The sequence below is a fragment of the Saccoglossus kowalevskii genome, chromosome 21, assembly GCF_978046115.1.
Source record: "Saccoglossus kowalevskii chromosome 21, keSacKowa6.1, whole genome shotgun sequence".
Taxonomy (NCBI): domain Eukaryota; kingdom Metazoa; phylum Hemichordata; class Enteropneusta; family Harrimaniidae; genus Saccoglossus; species Saccoglossus kowalevskii.
The window spans coordinates 10,385,096-10,403,177 of NC_140661.1; the positions used below are offsets into that span (position 1 = coordinate 10,385,096).

An 18,082-nucleotide genomic window follows, 5' to 3' on the forward strand; every position below is an offset into this window, starting at 1 on the left:
TAATGTATATTAGGGCGTATTACCTGTACAGCAGAAACGCAGCCACCGCCAATACAGCTATAAGACTACCGAATACAATTGAAATAATTGCTACCACCGATAATTCTACAAAAAAAACACAAACAAACAGAGTAATAAAGGTATAACAACAATTTCTTCATATGTGACGTCACAGGCTTGGATTTAGTTAGGAAGTTGACCTTTAAGTTCATTTAAACCTACTTTCTGTTAATTAGACATTCCATCCCTTAATAAAGATGACAGCCTGAGTCTGACAGAACAAACAGTCGAGATGCTTAATCGACATGAATGCAATTGACTGCAGTCCCAGTGTCTGGCATTGTCACATTCTCTGACTTATTCAAATTCGATGGAAAATATGTCATTCCAAAGAAAGGCAATCTCACACTTATCAACTCCTCCGGGATCAAATCGGCTGTTTCGGTGAGTTGTATGACAATGCAACTGAAAAGGGCGAACATTTAGTATCCACGCATGCCAAGCGTGCTGGATTAGCCGTGGTTAACGCCTGTGTGAAATGAGACATGATGGCGGGGTCAACAATACGCAGAGACACAATGCAGGTACTTGTATGCTACACGTGTTCTTAAACTAGCAGCGCACATGCAACGCACACGCTATCATGTCCTTTGTTGTAGCCTGTAGTGCAACGCGGATATTAACACTAGAACGTGCCTTCCACTTCTAGACAAATATGAGCAACCTAGCGCAATATATTACAACTCTTTATTAGTCCATTTACTGAGCAATTCTCTTGTACCGTCGTACTAATCAAATACGGTTTTTTTGAGATGAAAGTGATCTATGTGAGAGTGTTGTGAAATGTTAAGCTTACTGGATAACAAAATATCCATTCTTCATCGTGACCGTTGTTGCCCAGCAACTGAATTGATGAGCATTCCACTTTTTGTATTAGGAATGATGGTTAATTTCCTTTTTTTGGGAATGTTTAATTAAAGAAAAGAGAAAGCGGTGTGGATCAATTGGTTGCTAGGAAACATTCCGATGAAATATAAGGATGTAATAAAAATATATAGTTAAACAAACACGTAATCGTAATTTTGGACAATTTCTAATCATTTTCTAAATACAATAGATTTTCCGGGTGGAAAGCTCATACAAATATTTTGATCATTTTAAAGTTAGGACCGCACACCCACACACAATCAGTAACCCCCAATATTTCGTTATACTAGCTCTTGATCTGTTACGTGCTATGTTGCTCCCGCGATGCTGCCGTGATTGGTCCGTGACGCGACGCGCACGTGACAGCACCGTGATACCTCCGTGATTTGCTATGATACTCTCGTGATGCTTCCGTGATAAGATGCTCCAGTGATGCTGCCGTGATAGCTTCGTGACGTGACGTGACGCGCACGTGATACCACCGTGATATCTCCGTGATTTGCTATGATACTCTCGTGATGCTTCCGTGATAAGATTCCCCAGTGATGCTGCCGTGCAATATTCTTGCATCAATACCTTTGGAATGTGATATGTTGCTTCTCGTGATGCTTCCACGTCACCTCAATCATGTGGTATGACGCCCTCGTGATGCTTCTAAGGCGCATCCGTGCTATAATGCTTCCGTGGTGCTCGTGTGATACCCCCGTGATGTGTAACGATGGTAACCAGCATGCTGTATTCGCGATTTGATGCTCCCATTCTGCTGCCGCGTGAAATATATGGTGCGACGGGATGCTTCAGAAATGCTTGCGAGGTCTAATCGTGATACCATGACCCTGCGATGCTGTCGAGTTACTATTGAAGCAGTATCAGCAATTATTTTTTTCAAATGGAATACTATTTTTTAACATAATTAAGTTTAGGATCTCGTAGTACTTCCGACGAACTAATAAACCACAGCTATTCACTAACCTGTATCAATGCATAGTTCCCCTTCGAATCCACACTCCGGTACATCGTCAGGTGGTGTTTCCCCGGGCCAGTCGATTTTAACTCCTTCTACCGGCTCAAACACTTTTCGGGTGCCGTAATAGTTTGCAATAACCTGAAATAATAATAGTAATAAGAAATCATCACTTCGTGTAATTCGAACAACGAATGATGCATGCGATATGTACTGTAGAGTATGAGCCCGGGGTTAAAATGAGAAGAAGAACATAATAAGGCGTCAGTGATATAATTGAAAGTGATTTCTGAGCTGTATAGCAACACACTTTATCTGTAAAACGGCCGCCGAAATCTCACTGAGAGCGAGAGGGTCGCGAGACTTAGTTTTGCCCTCTGAATTGTGCTTTTTCAGTTAACGTCGTCGCGTCTACTGTTCTCCTGACCATAGACACAGTGGTATTTGGAGGAACCGAGAACGCAATGGCGGCAAAGACTGGAACACTATTTGAGAGTATGATGTGATAAAAAAGCAAAAAATATTTTATAAAAACTAAATAAGTTGAACCTTTCCCATTCCCTCCAGTAATGTTAAAACTATGGCAACTACCCAATGTTAACAGCAATCAAATAAAAATTACACACTTCCGTATTATACTATTTATACGACTATAAAGTATCCCAAGGACGTACGATCGCAGGAAGTTTAATTTCAAACATCGTCGGGTTCAACGAGAAAATTTTAGTATATGCTCGGCGGCTTGAGTAGCGGCGCCGGTTACACCCTTGGGAAAGAATTCGTCTTTCCCCACGGATCGGCCTCTCTTTGACCGTGTCTGAATGAACGCATTGATGTTATGTGGGTATGCGAAGAACTTCACCGCAACTAACATAATACTGACTGAACATACAACGATATAACTAGGATCGTATTTCACAGCCAAGTTAAATGTGTGTAATGTTATATGTCCATAGCAGTTCAGAGAAAAATCTGCATCTTTCAAAAATGTATATTATAATAATTAGATTTTCTTTTTTTCTACTGTAAACATGCGGGGCCCATTACGAATTGTGGGAGTAACCTATAAACCTGAGGGAATATCAACTAGCTAGGTGTAATGTCCCGTATGTAACTGTTGAAAATAAAGCTCAAGTTAGAATGTACATTCAACATATCATGGTATTTCATCTAATATAACTCCAACGATACCTTCCGTATCGCTGTGTCCAAACAGCCCGAGGATTATCAGAGAGCGGTTTTTGAAAACCAGATAGATAAGGAAACTACAAAGTCAGTATATGATACAATCATATATATGCGTGCCATGGTAGAATTCTTGAATTAATCTAAACAATCTCACCAACCATTTTATGAGATTGAAAAATCTAGGTTTAATCTGATGGATCGAATCATTAAATAAATATTATGAAAAAAATAATAACAGAAAAACATGAATTAGTGTATTAGAATTGCATATTGAGAAATGATGTAATTTATTATGCATAGGCAATTTGTTGAAATGTCAAACCATTGGTGACTTCAGACTAGATTAATTTCAGATATGAAACAATACAATTACGGAAAATGAAATCAATCTCGCCTCGTTTCATTATTTCAAGCTATGCGCCATTAAGGTCCGAGTTCATTTTTTTCTCAATCTTCCCAAAAAATATTTTATGCAGGATATACACGATTTGTATTATTGGAACACGAAATTTACAAAATGCTCTGCGTCATTCTTATGAGCTATAGAATTATAAAGTATAGTACACGTCTGGAATTAAATAAATACCATCAACACGCTTGTTAACCACGCTACTGGAACTGTACACTGAACGGCATTGTTTTCACTCGAAACGTCATCTATTGTTGTGTTAAACGAACAATACACAGAGTGAAGCACGTTACGCGATGATAGCGTTTATTAACAATATTTTTTTATGTGATTGTTAATTGGTATGATGTTATTTCTACTTTCAAAATTATATTAAATGCTGATATTGTAGACCTTTGTCCAGACCCTTTGACTCAAAAACAGAACATATCATATAGAGCTCTGGAATGCACTTCCCTTACTCCGAAGAATAATATGAGGTTATTACGAGGATACCTCAAAGTATGCACGAAGACAGTACAGCGGATGTATCGATCGACACGCAGAGGAGGTCGATGCGACGGCGTACTGTCTGATTGCATACTAGTACTTTGAGGTATCTTCGTAATAACCTTATTATGCATCTTTTCCTTTCAAGGATACATCATGGGAAATCCAAAAAAAATAGAACAGAATATATGATATTGATCTATGTTATTCGAATTACCATTGTGGAAATGAAATTTAAAGTTTAAAAGATTGTGGTATTTTTCTTCGAAAATGAATTATTCAATTGGTAAACTAGTGATTAAATAGATTTATTTGTTTATTAAAACATTATACAGAATAAACATTCGACGAAAAATCACCCACTAGGCTTGATCAAATAAGGTAAATGCATTCGAACTCCGATGTTAAGATAATTTCAAACAATTTTGAGGTTCATCATTTAGTCACGGTCAGTCAGAGTTAAAAAAAATCACTCGCAGCTTACAGACGCAATGATCCATGAGCATAAGCGGATATAGCATTCAACAACGTGATATGCTCTCTGCTAATAGAATTGTTTACATGTAAATACAAAATACAACCGTACTTTGGAAGATAATTTTGAAGATAACTATCCTGGGATTTCAACATGAAATAAATACTAGTATCTGATTGGTCAGGGTCTGCATCGGGCGTAGGTTGGCTGAGCGTTCATACATATTTGCTTGGGCGAAGTAACAACTACCCCTTGAGAAATCAACGTGATGTTCTTGCAGTGACAGTGAGCGTGTATCGTGTTGCTGTAGCAGATGTAGTAAAGGAGATGATTCATCTAAGCTTCATATGTCCACTGTGCAAGTGAGAAAAGTATTGCTGGATTTGCAGAAAGAGCTTCGAGTGCTTGTAGTAACATTTAGTGGGCATGCTCGTGACTACAATATAGGGTGTCAAATATTGCATTTAAAATATATTTTCAATTCAAAAAATGTTTACGTTTGCACAAGGCATCTGAAGCTGAATACAAAAACACTTCAGGTTTGATAATAAGTAAAAATTCAAATTTGACAGTTTTCCTTGTTGCGCACATGTTTATGACAGTGGTGACTAAAAATAGCCCATTACAGAATGGAAAAATAAATATTTACCTATCTACCTAGCACGATTTCTAAGGGCATGTTATCGGAAACACAACATTTATTTTCGTTTGGCGTTAATAGTATAAAGAATAGTCGAAATTGACCCGCAATCTCACGTTCAAGTGGGCGTTCTGCCACTTATTTGGACGGGTGAATAAAGTGCAAACACGTGTTAAAACGATGCGATACACTTCACGAATGTGAGAAGCTTTGCATCAAGTAAACAGATCGTGCGATATGTTTACTATGTACTGTCATGTCAAGAGGACTTCTTAGTCAGTGTAGGGTGGGATTTCACTTCAAATCAGCCATGTGTTTGTTTGTGCATTGGCTCTGAAACAGACATTGAAGAGTTAATGAATTTCCCAGTAGTTTATGATATAAGTGGCCTTGATACCGGAGGTGTTGTGTGAGCGCCAGTTTAAGGATGCTGTACACCTTTTTTTGCTTTGAAACACAAAATTCTACTTTTTTGTATTTTTCAATGCTGGACTACAAGGAGCAAACACTCAGTGGGAAAACAAGTGAATTGGATGTTTTTATAGGGTGTAAAAATCAGTTTTTGTTAATTAAAAACAAAAGCACATGTCATTGTTTTGAAAGCCATGTTTTAATTAATCAGCCAAAGACATAATAGACAGATAATTTGCATAATAGTCACCACCCATAGCAAATATAAACAGTCTCGTGCATTCAGTACAAGCTCAGACTAGTAATACAAGTATTAGTAGTCCGAGGTACAAGTTACACGCATTCCATTTACGATCGTCCACAAATTTAATTTCGTTGAATTTCTCGCTCTTCAAGCAGTCGACTATGAAACCGTCTTGGGGTCGACTATGACAGTGACGAAAGAAAACGAATGCAAGGAAATTTGGAGAAGAACGTCGACAGTATGTAAAGCGATTATTATGAAAATTTAATCATGGAAGGTACCTTCCACGATTTAATTGATCAGACCATGGAGGTATAAACAGAAGGTAGAAAATTTGAGCACATGGCAGACTTAGTTTTCGTGACCAAATTACGTGTCATGGACTCCGACCACAATGAGTCGGAAGTGAAACACTTGGGCCCGGACTTGGCTACACCATGGCTACACGTAAAGCACGAGTCAAGCAGCTGTAAAAGCGTGTGTGTGAGCATCCTTGTTTTACCTGTTTTATTTTTCTTAATCTTCACATTCTCAATAAATAATTTGACGGATTCAATGAAGTTAGATTTGTTATACATGATATAGAAAGTGAACTGAATGTAAGATACCGGCAGTAGTCCCCGCCAGCGGTTGTTCCGGTACTATGTATTACGCATTGAAGATAGAAAAAGAATCATCACACTAATTTTGTCACAACAGTTTTGGGAACTAAAAAACGGAAAACACGATTTATGGCGAACAGGTTTTTTTACAAATCAACAAAATAATAACGGAGCAAACAAACTGAAAATTCACCGCCCGATCGACAGACAACTTTAAATCTAAGCGATCGCATCTCCCGATTCAGTTCAGCGCTCGCTGTGACTTCTCTCCCCCTCATTGCCATTCAAATCAGATAATACAGATCTTCGTCGAGACATCTCGCGCAGTAAAAAAAAATCTTGGAAAGAAAACTACATGTAGTTAACTCTGGTGGTGCGTTCAGCCACTGTTATTGGTTCAGCAGCTGAGCAAGAGAATGACCTTCCATGGAGGGCAATGTATGGTAATGAGTCTCAAACAGTGTTTCCTATTGGATTCGGGAGCATAATTTCGTACTTTATAACCAATTGCGACTACGCATATCCACACATCTATCAGGGGGAAAACTCTCTTCTCTCGGGGTTCCACACGCGTCAGGGGGGAATCTCGTCTCGTCTCTATATCTCGTCCCCTTGAGGTACGGGATCGGGAAAGTCACTTTAACTTTACAGTCAAATAAGACACACACAACGAAATACGTTTCAGCTCTCGTCTTAGTCGGTCAATCGAGCACTCTATCAGACACAGCGCCCTGGGGAAAATCCCCAAGACTCTCTTAGACTGCGTCAAGGCTCGCCCCAAGGCTCTCCAGGACTCTCGACTGCCTCTGTCGTGGAGTATTCGCCAAGACCAACTCAAACTCTCTTTATTCATTTTCAAAACTCTAACTAATTACAAAACAGTAAAAAGACTATAGGGCGTTACCTTCAATCATAAAGCCAATCACACTAAGTACTGAATACGTCATATCTTTTGATTAATCGTTCACTACATTAATAACTATGGATGTAAACTGTCAGAATGAGTAGTCTAAAAAGTGGCGGTTATCTGGTAATTAGTTCCAAATCACTGAGCCAAGTTCCGTCCAAAACTTCAAATAGACCTGAACGATGACAGACATAACACAGCAATTCAGCTAATAATCAACTAATTAAGTCGGTTAACAGATACGCAAAAACAAATTCATGACACATCCCTTCACCCAAACTGAGATATGCCTCTCGGCATTGCACGTTCACAAATCAAAGATACCGTCAGCCACTCATCGTCATACGGGTTAAATACAATACTAATAAACAGGTATAAATCAAAAAGAGTAAAACACACTAATTAAGTACAATGATTATAAAGTCTAAATACAATGGTTATAAAGTCTCAAATATCAACGGTTATAAATCAAAAAACAAGGGAAAGGCTACCAAACGACTCACTTTTCTCAAAACGGTTCGCTGAGGGTAACCCTTCACTGCACTGTCTCCGTTACTAAGGTTACAAACTCTACATCAAAAGGTCAAAAAACTAAAGCGTGGCGGTGTAACCAAGCGATCAGCCAATCGCTGCAGTCGACAGCATGATCACGTGATTACCAGGGATGCGTCTCTCGGTTAAAGCATTGCAAAGCGGTAACTAATAAACAATGAATAAAAAGCTATTAATCAAACTCCTTTCATATACGCTTATAAACTTCAACTGAACTCAAAAGTCGTTAATCAAAACAAAAGTCATACAGCGTGGAAACAGAATGCAAAGACAAAGCTATCATAATACATTACTCCTCTGGCAAAAAGACGGAAAAGGCAAAACGATAGAAACTACTAAGTTACATATAAACCTGTCAATCATGAAAAAAACTTGCGATATCAAACAATACGTATATAAGCGCACCAAACTCTCATCTCAAAAAGACATTAAAAAACGTTACAAAGGTGCTATCAACTCAAAAAGCGTCAGAAGTATTCCGGAACAACACATAAACAAAAACAACTCTTAAAACGTCGATATCTCTGTACATCGACAAATCTCAAAACTCTGAAAAAACTCATTGGGGCATCACTTTCCCCATCATAATCCGTACTCATAAACTCATTAAAACTCCATGAAACTTCACAAAACTCAAAACACTGTGTTGCAAATACTTGTCCACTGAAACGCGCTTAAATCGTTATAAAGGACCTCGAACGTCACTAAATATCATTTCAAAACAAAGATCTGGGCGCTTACATACATACAATTCGACATCACTAAAAGAAACGGTAAAAACGATAGGAAAAGCAAGCAATACATTACATTACTGAGCAATAGGGTTAGGGTTGTGGAAAAGAGTTCAACGTCCTGAGTTACACAGTGTCAGTTACAGTGTCCAGCGAGCGGTTCTCTAAGCAAATAGCTAAAGTCAAAGTCTATAAGCGTCTCTTCTCTTGTCGCGTTATTCTGGGTCGTTCTTTCATCTTCTTCTTGTCTTTAATGTCGCTCAATTCCTAATTATTCAGTCCTATACGATACTTGTCCTTCGTAAGGGGTTCAGAAGTCTTCATCTCTTCAGCGTTGTACATCGGTGCCATACTGTTAACGGTGTTAGTCGTCAAGCGCGGTTTCTGAGTTGTCTCTGCCATCGAGCCAGTTAGTTCGGTTCACAAGAAAGACACACCTTCGCCATTTCACTTCTCTTCACAGGATGTCAATGTGTGTAAAACACCTGCCCGGGTTCATCCAAAACGTATCCGGGGTAAAACTCTCTTCTCTCGGGGTTCCACACGCGTCAGGGGGGAATCTCGTCTCGTATCTATATCTCGTCCCCTTGAGGTATGGGATCGGGAAAGTCACTTTAACTTTACAGTCAAATAAGACACACACAACGAAATACGTTTCAGCTCTCGTCTTAGTCGGTCAATCGAGCACTCTATCAGACACAGCGCCCTGGGGAAAATCCCGAAGACTCTCTTAGACTGCGTCAAGGCTCGCCCCAAGGCTCTCCAGGACTCTCGACTGCCTCTGTCGTGGAGTATTCGCCAAGACCAACTCAAACTCTCTTTATTCATTTTCAAAACTCTAACCAATTACAAAACAGTAAAAAGACTATAGGGCGTTACCTTCAATCAGAAAGCCAATCACACTAAGTACTGAATACGTCATATCTTTTGATTAATCGTTCACTACATTAATAACTATGGATGTAAACTGTCAGAATGAGTAGTCTAAAAAGTGGCGGTTATCTGGTAATTAGTTCCAAATCACTGAGCCAAGTTCCGTCCAAAACTTCAAATAGACCTGAACGATGACAGACATAACACAGCAATTCAGCTAATAATCAACTAATTAAGTCGGTTAACAGATACGCAAAAACAAATTCATGACACATCTGTGCGATTATGACAGACAGATACCATGACTATTCATTATGTGTTTGTTTTGATCCATGGGACAAACGGATTTTGAGTTAGCCGACGATACGTTGCTGCTAAGTTGTTTTTGCCATTTTCTCGGTTAAACAAAACAGCGATTCACGGAAACTGCAGGCCTTTGATCTCGAGTTTTAGTGGACGCATTATACTCATTTTTCGCACAGACTATCAGGGGGAAATTCTCTCTCTCGGGGTCTCCACACTTGTCAGGGGGAAACTCGTCTCGTCTCTCTATCTCGTCCCCCTTGAGGTACGGGATCGGGAAAGTCACTTTAACTTTACAGTCAAATAAGACACACACAACGAAATACGTTTCAGCTCTCGTCTTAGTCGATCTTTTGGAGCACTCTATAAGACACAGCGCCCTGGGGAAAAGTCCCCAAGACTCTCACAAGGCTGAACCAAGACTCGCCCAAGACTGGACTGCCTCAAGGCTCGCCCCTGGACTGGACTCTCGACTGCGTCTGTTCGGGAGTATTCGCCAAGACCAACTCAAACTCTCTTTATTCATTTTCAAAACTCTAACCAATTACAAAACAGTAAAAGACTCTAGGGCGTAACCTTCAATCATAAAGCCAATCACACTAAGTACTGAATACGTCATATCTTTTGATTAATCGTTCACTACATTAATAACTATGGATATAAACTGTCAGAATCTCGACGGTTATCTGGTAATTAGTTCCAAATCACTGAGCCAAGTTCCGTCCAAAACTTCAAATAGACCTAAACGATGACGGACATAACACAGCAATTCGCTCGTAATCAACTAATTAAGTCAGTTAACAGATAGGCAAAAACAAATTCATGACACATCCCTTCACCCAAACTGAGATTGTGCCTCCGGGCATAACACGTTCATAAATCAAAGATACCGTCAGCCACTCATCGTCATAGGGTTAAATACAATACTAAGAAAAATGTATAAATCAAAAAAGAGTAAAACACACTAATTAAGTACAATGATTATAAAGTCTAAATACAATGGTTATAAAGTTACAAATATCAACGGTTATAAATCAAAAAACAAGGGAAAGGCTACCAATCGACTCACTTTTCTCAAACAGTTCACTGAGGTAACCCGTCGCTTCACTTTCTCCGTTACTAAGGTTACAAATTCTATATCAAAAGGTCAAAAAAAACTAAGGCGTGGCGGTGTAACCATGCGATCAGCCAATCGCTGCAGTCGACAGCGTGATCACGTGATTACCAGGGATGCGTCTCTCGGTTAAAGCATTGCAAAGCGGTAACTAATAAACAATGAATAAAAAGCTATTAATCAAACTCCTGTCATATACGCTTATAAACTTCAACTGAACTCACAAGTCTTTAATCTAAACACAAGTCATACGGCGTGGAAACAGAATGCAAAGACAAATTCGCTTTCATAACACATTACTCCTCTGGCAATAAGACAGAAAAAGGCTAAAACGATAGAAACTACTGAATTACATATAAGCTTGTCAATCATGAACAAAAGCTTACGATATCAAACAATACGTATATAAGCGCACCACCTCTCATTCCAAAAAGACATTAAAAAACGTTACATAGGTGCTCTAAACTCAAAAAGCGTCAGAAGTATTCCGGAAACAACACATAAACAGCAACAACTCTTAAAACGTCGATATCTCTGTACATCGACAAATCTCAAAACTCTGAAAAACACGTGGGGGCATCATTCCTCCCAGCATAGTCCGTACTCATAAACTCATTAAAACTCCATGAAACTTCACAAAACTCAAAACACTGTGTTGCAAATACTTGTCCACTGAAACGCGCTTAAATCGTTATAAAGGACCTCGCACGTCACTAAATATCAGTTCAAAACAAAGATCTGGGCGCTTACACACATACAATTCAACATCACAAAAAAACAAGGTAAAAACAATAGAAAAAACCAGCAATACATTACATTACTAAGCAATAGGGTTAGGGTTCTGGAAAAGAGTTCAACGTCTTAAGTTACACAGTGTCAGTTACAGTGTCCAGCGAGCAGTTCTCTAAGCAATACACAGATAGCTAAAGTTCGAATCAAAGTCTATAAGCGTCTCTTCTCTTGTCGCGTTAGTCCGGGTCGTTCTTTATCATCATCTTCTTGTCTTTAATGTCGCTCAATTCTTAATTATACAGTCCTATCCGGTACTCATCCTTCGTAAGGGGTTCAGAAGTCTTCATCTCTTCAGCGTTGTACATCGATGTCATACTGGTAAAGTCGTGAGTCGTCAAGCGCGGTTTCTGAGTCGTCTCTGCCATCGAGCTGTTAGTTCGGTTCACAAGAAAGACACACCTTCGCCATTTCACTTCTCTTCACAGGATGTCAATGTGTGTTAAACACCTGCCCGGGTTCATCCAAAACGTATCAGGGGGAAATCTCCTCCGGGGGTTCTCCACACTGTCAGGGGGGGAACTCGTCTCGTCTCTCTATCTCGTCCCCTTGAGGTACGGGATCGGGAAAGTCACTTTAACTTTACAGTCAAATAAGACACACACAACGAAATACGTTTCAGCTCTCGTCTTAGTCGATCTTTTGGAGCACTCTATAAGACACAGCGCCCTGGGGAAAAGTCCCCAAGACTCTCACAAGGCTGAACCAAGACTCGCCCAAGACTGGACTGCCTCAAGGCTCGCCCCTGGACTGGACTCTCGACTGCGTCTGTTCTGGAGTATTCGCCAAGACCATCTCAAACTCTCTTTATTCATTTTCAAAGCTCTAACCAATTACAAAACAGTAAAAGACTCTAGGGCGTAACCTTCAATCATAAAGCCAATCACACTAAGTACTGAATACGTCATATCTTTTGATTAATCGTTCACTACATTAATAACTATGGATATAAACTGTCAGAATCTCGACGGTTATCTGGTAATTAGTTCCAAATCACTGAGCCAAGTTCCGTCCAAAACTTCAAATAGACCTAAACGATGACGGACATAACACAGCAATTCGCTTGTAATCAACTAATTAAGTCGGTTAACAGATACGCAAAAACAAATTCATGACAAGACACTCTTCGATATGTTCCCTCTCAAGCCGCGCTGGGATTTTTCTATTTTCCTATTTGTATCGAAATTACATTCTAATTTCTTAATACCGGAAAGAACCAGATCGCATTGTTTTTTCAAGATAGCTAAATTATTATTTATTCTCCAACTATCATGTAGATATATATCTCAATTAGCACAAAATGGTGGTGAGCGTCGTCTGAAAAACTGTTTTGTTGCCAATGTTCCACTAAATTTGTTTATTTATTGGTTCAATTATTTTTTACCGAAAATGGCTTTCTGTGTTTACACAGAGATCACGTGACTATACACGTCCATACACACACTATCTTGTCGATTTCATATCCAGTGTGAAATAAGCTTTCCATCAATATATAGCTTTGTTCAGTAAATATTTTATATGAAAATATCAGTTTAGAAAATCAATACCAAAAACGTGTACAGCATCGAATAGCGAAGTATTTATATATCTCGACTATTTGAATGTGTGTGACCGTTGCTGCAATTTAGGCAAATATAAAAGGCTCATTATATAATGAATTAGAAGCGCCCTTTCGCATATTGTCACTCCAATGTTTTCGATTTCAGTGGCAATTACTCCAAGAGCTGCAATTACTGTGTAGAATTGATCGATCGTCAATCTAGACACCGGTCACTTCGACCTAGAACGCGAGTTCATTTCCAGTACGAAAAATAAACAATTTCGTTATTGGAGGCAATGAAATGAAATAGGGACACCACACTGCACTGCCCATAATTAATCGGATGGGCATGTAATATTGCGCACGACACCGTCCTACCGTCCTTGCCCCGTTGTAACACAATAATTAAGCGGCAGTGCGTCGACCTTTGTTTCATAAATAACGTTAAGTGCTGGTTAACCCTCGACGCCGTGGGTACCGCCCATCGCATTAAAGGCTGCCAATTTGACGATATTTGTCGGGTCTGTTTGTTTAATCACTGGCGCGTATCATTTGAGAAAAACCTACACGTAAATTGTATTACCAGTTAATAACCTCCTTACTTAGATTTGCCTACATAGTTGGACTATCAGCTATTGGTAAAGGAATCATAGACCTTCGTCTTAATCTAAATATGATTAAATGATTCGATGCTAGACATTAGCGCAAAAGAAAAAAAGGACGTCGCTTCATTAGTTTTCAATTTGATTGAATAATGCTGTTTCCATAGAACCCGGCAGTTTTCTTTCAACACTATGAAATATGTATGATGAATATAATCCTGGAATAATGTATGTTATTGATGATATGCTAGGTCTATGCTTGGTTCTCGAGAAAGATACAAATAAACTATTATTATTACCAAGGCTGTTAGTTATAAGTCTTTTCATCTTAGCTTAAACTCGTAACGTGTTTTAGGCGCGTTGCGCGGCATTTGAGAGTAGTTGCGTAATATCGCGGTTAATTAAAGCCCTAGTGCATTTCATTATGCAGAGTTATATTGGGTAATAGTATGAACAATAGGAGCATGCTGCCATCAAGTGTTTATATAATTAAAAGCCGACTTCAACAACGTGTCGATGCCCCGGAGCACTACCAGCGACATCAATTCAAAGTTTACGGAGGTGTCACCGATGCCAATAATTAAATTTGCGGGTTTTAGCAATGACAGCTATTAGGTCATATACTGACAGGCCCGATTATTGTACACAGACACATATGACTGTTACTTACTGAGAATGTTCCATTTTCTATGTCCGTCATCTCCAAAAGGGAATAATCCGCGTCTCTGTCTCCGTTGTCATCTATTCTCACATCGCCACTGATGCCTGTGTTGTAAAAACAGAAACTGACGGTCACACTCTACCCAGGGCAATCCATGGGCATGAATAAAAGCATGGATACAATCCACCGTGTTGTGGCAGCAATGGTAAATGTTTGAATAATTTAGAAAAGTATATGTCGATATGTGGTTGATTGAATCGGTGATTTGCTACATCGATTGGGATTCTTCTCGTGAATGGTAATATTTGGGAAAACGTTGAGAAAGTATGTGGGCATTTTCGTGAGCTATAAACAAGTGCCCCGGAGAATCAAGCCATTTTGTAATACGTACTTGACATACAACACACATTTTCGAATAAGCAGTTCTAAAAAAATATAAGATGACTCATTTTAAAACGTCTGCCTAAAAAATTGGACGAATCTTCCTGGATGAAATAAACAAATATTGTGTTTCTGTTTGAAGGTATTTATTTATCGAACCTTGTCTGGCATACATGACAAATGACTATCGTAGAGGGCGATTAACAATTAATGCTAATGAAGTATTCACTCGTTCAATAGAAGATATGTGTCATTTTATATTAACATGCGAGTCACGGTATGATATCATTCATTCAACCGTAACTGTCGGAACGGCTGGAATAAAGTTCGGTATTCGAACTATGACAGGTAAACAGGTGCTCGTAAATAAGTTCATAAGAATCATACAAGAGTCAGATCTGTACGTGTTTCCTGCTGACTGTGTCCAAGACTTGAATATAAATGCAAGTTTAATATGCAACAGAGAATTTTAGCGGTATGTTTATAACTGTCAAATTACCACGAGGTACATTCGCGGGGAATTAATAGAGAGATATATTATTAAAGCCATGTGACTCACCTTCAAATGTTCTGTTCCACATCTTGTGCGTGATTGTGTGACCGTCGCGCGGCGTGCCGCCTTCCTCCAAAGTCTCGTTGAGCGCTAATGCGTATAAAATAACGGCGTCGTGAAAAGCACCTACAAAGCTATTCACCTACAAATCCAAGACACGTTATGAGAACGAAGTGTTCTGTGTTCACAGTGAAATCATCGTTTGTAATGTCTAGACAATCTCGAAATACACGTGATGAACCGATAGTTGCTATTGTTCAATAGTGTTTAAAAGACATTTATTTTAAATGAGATATATGTTTTTCAAACTAACTTAATAACAGAAATAAAAAGAATGGACTCACATCTTCCCCCTCCTTGTCATAGTCAAATCCGTAATCCTCCAGTGCTCGCTGTTTCACTTCTCTAGCGAAATCTTGGTATTCTTTCGTATCGGGCTTTCTCAAAGTCAAAGTCATCAGCGAACGATAAGCTTCCTTCGCGTCCTCGTCTCTTGCGTCACCTTCTGTTCCATTTTTCCAACCAATATCTCCGAAGTAGGCACTGTCGAATAGTTGTATGTTAAAAAAGGCATATTCAGCACGACCAGTTTTCTTATTTATCTTCGTCATCCCCAGGTCGTGGGCGGCTAACATGATTTTTCTGACGGCTGCTCCGGATGCGCACATTACCACAACTAGCGTAAATGAGAAAACGTAGTTTACATGAAACAATTTCAATTAAAACTTTGACAAAATCTGATTCATATAAGTTAACAGGAGTTTATAGATCAAGGTCGTGCAATAACTGACACTGGAAATGTCATTATTCATTTTTCCTCAAGAAGTATTAATCTGTTCCTTGAAATGACACAAACACTGATTCCATGGAATAGAACAAAAAAAATGTACCAAATTTGTCACTCTGGGTGAGTGCAAATCAAGTTTGCTGGCTTTAATATTCTGCTTTATTTTGATTGATTTTGTCGATTTCAACAAAAATAAAAAAACGTTCCGGTTGGGTGGAAAACTCTCCTAATTTTTATAGGATTGAGTATATCCAGGCAGATTATTTCAATTTTTTGAAATGCGTGTAGACTAATAAAAAGACTGGTTTTAAGCTGATAAGATTTCTGATATGTTTAATCCCCCCCTCCAAAAAAATATCGTAGTTCGTTCATTGTGCTGCGACTCGGACCGTTCACTGTAGCAATGACTGCGCGAAAATATGATTGACTGTTGGTAGGTAACTCGACTGAAAGCAATTTCACTCAGCGGTTAATCACTTTGTTTAATAACTGAATAAGTTCGACTCCAATGAATGTTACCGGTAAATCGATGCGTCGGAAAATCGCTACAGTGTGTGCACTCAGACGTTGGATTAGCGATAAATTCCCTTAATACATTAAACGAACGTCTTTTAATAATGGCTAATTGTGCGTAATACACCAACTAATAGGTAATGTTCTGTAACAGAAGAGGCTAAGGTCAAATAGAGGGCAAATTACTAAAGGGATTATCATAAAGTATACAAAAGTACAATAATAGTATAACATATGATCCGTTGTGTTCAGAATACACCGATACGCGATTTGCTCTGCTTGTCCAAATAGTTTTTAAAATTGATTAACGTTGTTAGTTGAGATAATTGGATAACCATGGTAACAAATGTCTAGCGCTAATATTCTTAACCAATACTTGAATAACAGACAATATACCATTGTCGTAACGTGGAGGCGGCAATAAATATAGACTGGCCATTATTGTGTGCGACGGTAGATTTGATTACAAAGCGCAAAGCAACAACTTCGCCGGCTGTGAGTATAAGCGCCGGTCTTCTTAATTAGCGCTCTTTTGGTTGTAATTGAACAGTGTGGCAGGAGACGTTACTAGAAAAATTAGATACACATTGTAAAACAACAACGAAACGCCTACTGTGAAGCACTAAATCCGTCGCGCAGAGCATGTTCGCAGAAATTGTTGCGTAAGTAAGAAGCTCAATTTGGATATAATTAAACTACGTTGTGGTTTGAGTAGGAGGCAATGCGACTAAAACAGTAATTGAAATTCAGCACACTATTTTTTTTTAAAACACGTTGCTTGCATAAAACTGACCAGACACATTCAATTTACCAGACTATTGAACAACTAGGAAAAGTGAAAAAAAAAAATACTTCTTATCGCCAGCATAAATGCGTAATTATTTTGTTTTACAGAAAAAGTAATTTTTCACCTTTGATTAAGTAACGGGTCATAGAATGCAGATAGGGGCATGACAAACACACCTTTGCAAAGCGTGAAGTCTGGCGATTCTAAAAATATATACTAGTACTTTCCTGGGTCTATTTGTAGTCATTTGGTGACAATTAGAAGATGAAAACAAGTAAGCAAATAACAGTCTCGCTACCTTAACACAGTGTTTTATTTATTTATTTGTTGTCATTCAGTATCATGTGAGACAATCGGGGCATTTTGTAAGCGTAACCCCAACGAATACGACGCGTTTTAACGCTAGTTTGAATATCACTATACGGCAATCGTTTGACAAATATTTTATGAGTCGGAAACAAGACATCTGTATTTAACGATGACGTAAACTGTCAGTGATGTTATTGAGTTCAGTGTATAGACTTCCGGTTAAAAGAAATAAAAAAAAATATTTGCTGAATTTTATATTGGTGATTCATCCCTCAAGTTGAATATGTAAAACATCTCATACTGTTAGATAATTTCAGGTTCCGACACTTTT

General features: G+C 38.7%; 1 protein-coding gene across 2 annotated transcripts in view; it reads right to left on the reverse strand.

Moving 5' to 3' along the window:
- Window positions 1-18,082, reverse strand: part of LOC144358012 (atrial natriuretic peptide receptor 1-like) — a 41,722-nt gene that overhangs the window by 10,895 nt on the left and 12,745 nt on the right. For both annotated transcript variants that reach the window (XM_085495217.1, XM_085495216.1), the window contains exons 2-6: window positions 15,700-16,031; window positions 15,362-15,497; window positions 14,431-14,525; window positions 1,900-2,032; window positions 24-105 (exon numbers count right to left, since the gene is read on the reverse strand). In XM_085495217.1, the coding sequence (XP_085351343.1) occupies window positions 24-105; window positions 1,900-2,032; window positions 14,431-14,525; window positions 15,362-15,497; window positions 15,700-16,031 (778 nt within the window). The remainder of the gene's footprint in view (window positions 1-23; window positions 106-1,899; window positions 2,033-14,430; window positions 14,526-15,361; window positions 15,498-15,699; window positions 16,032-18,082) is intronic.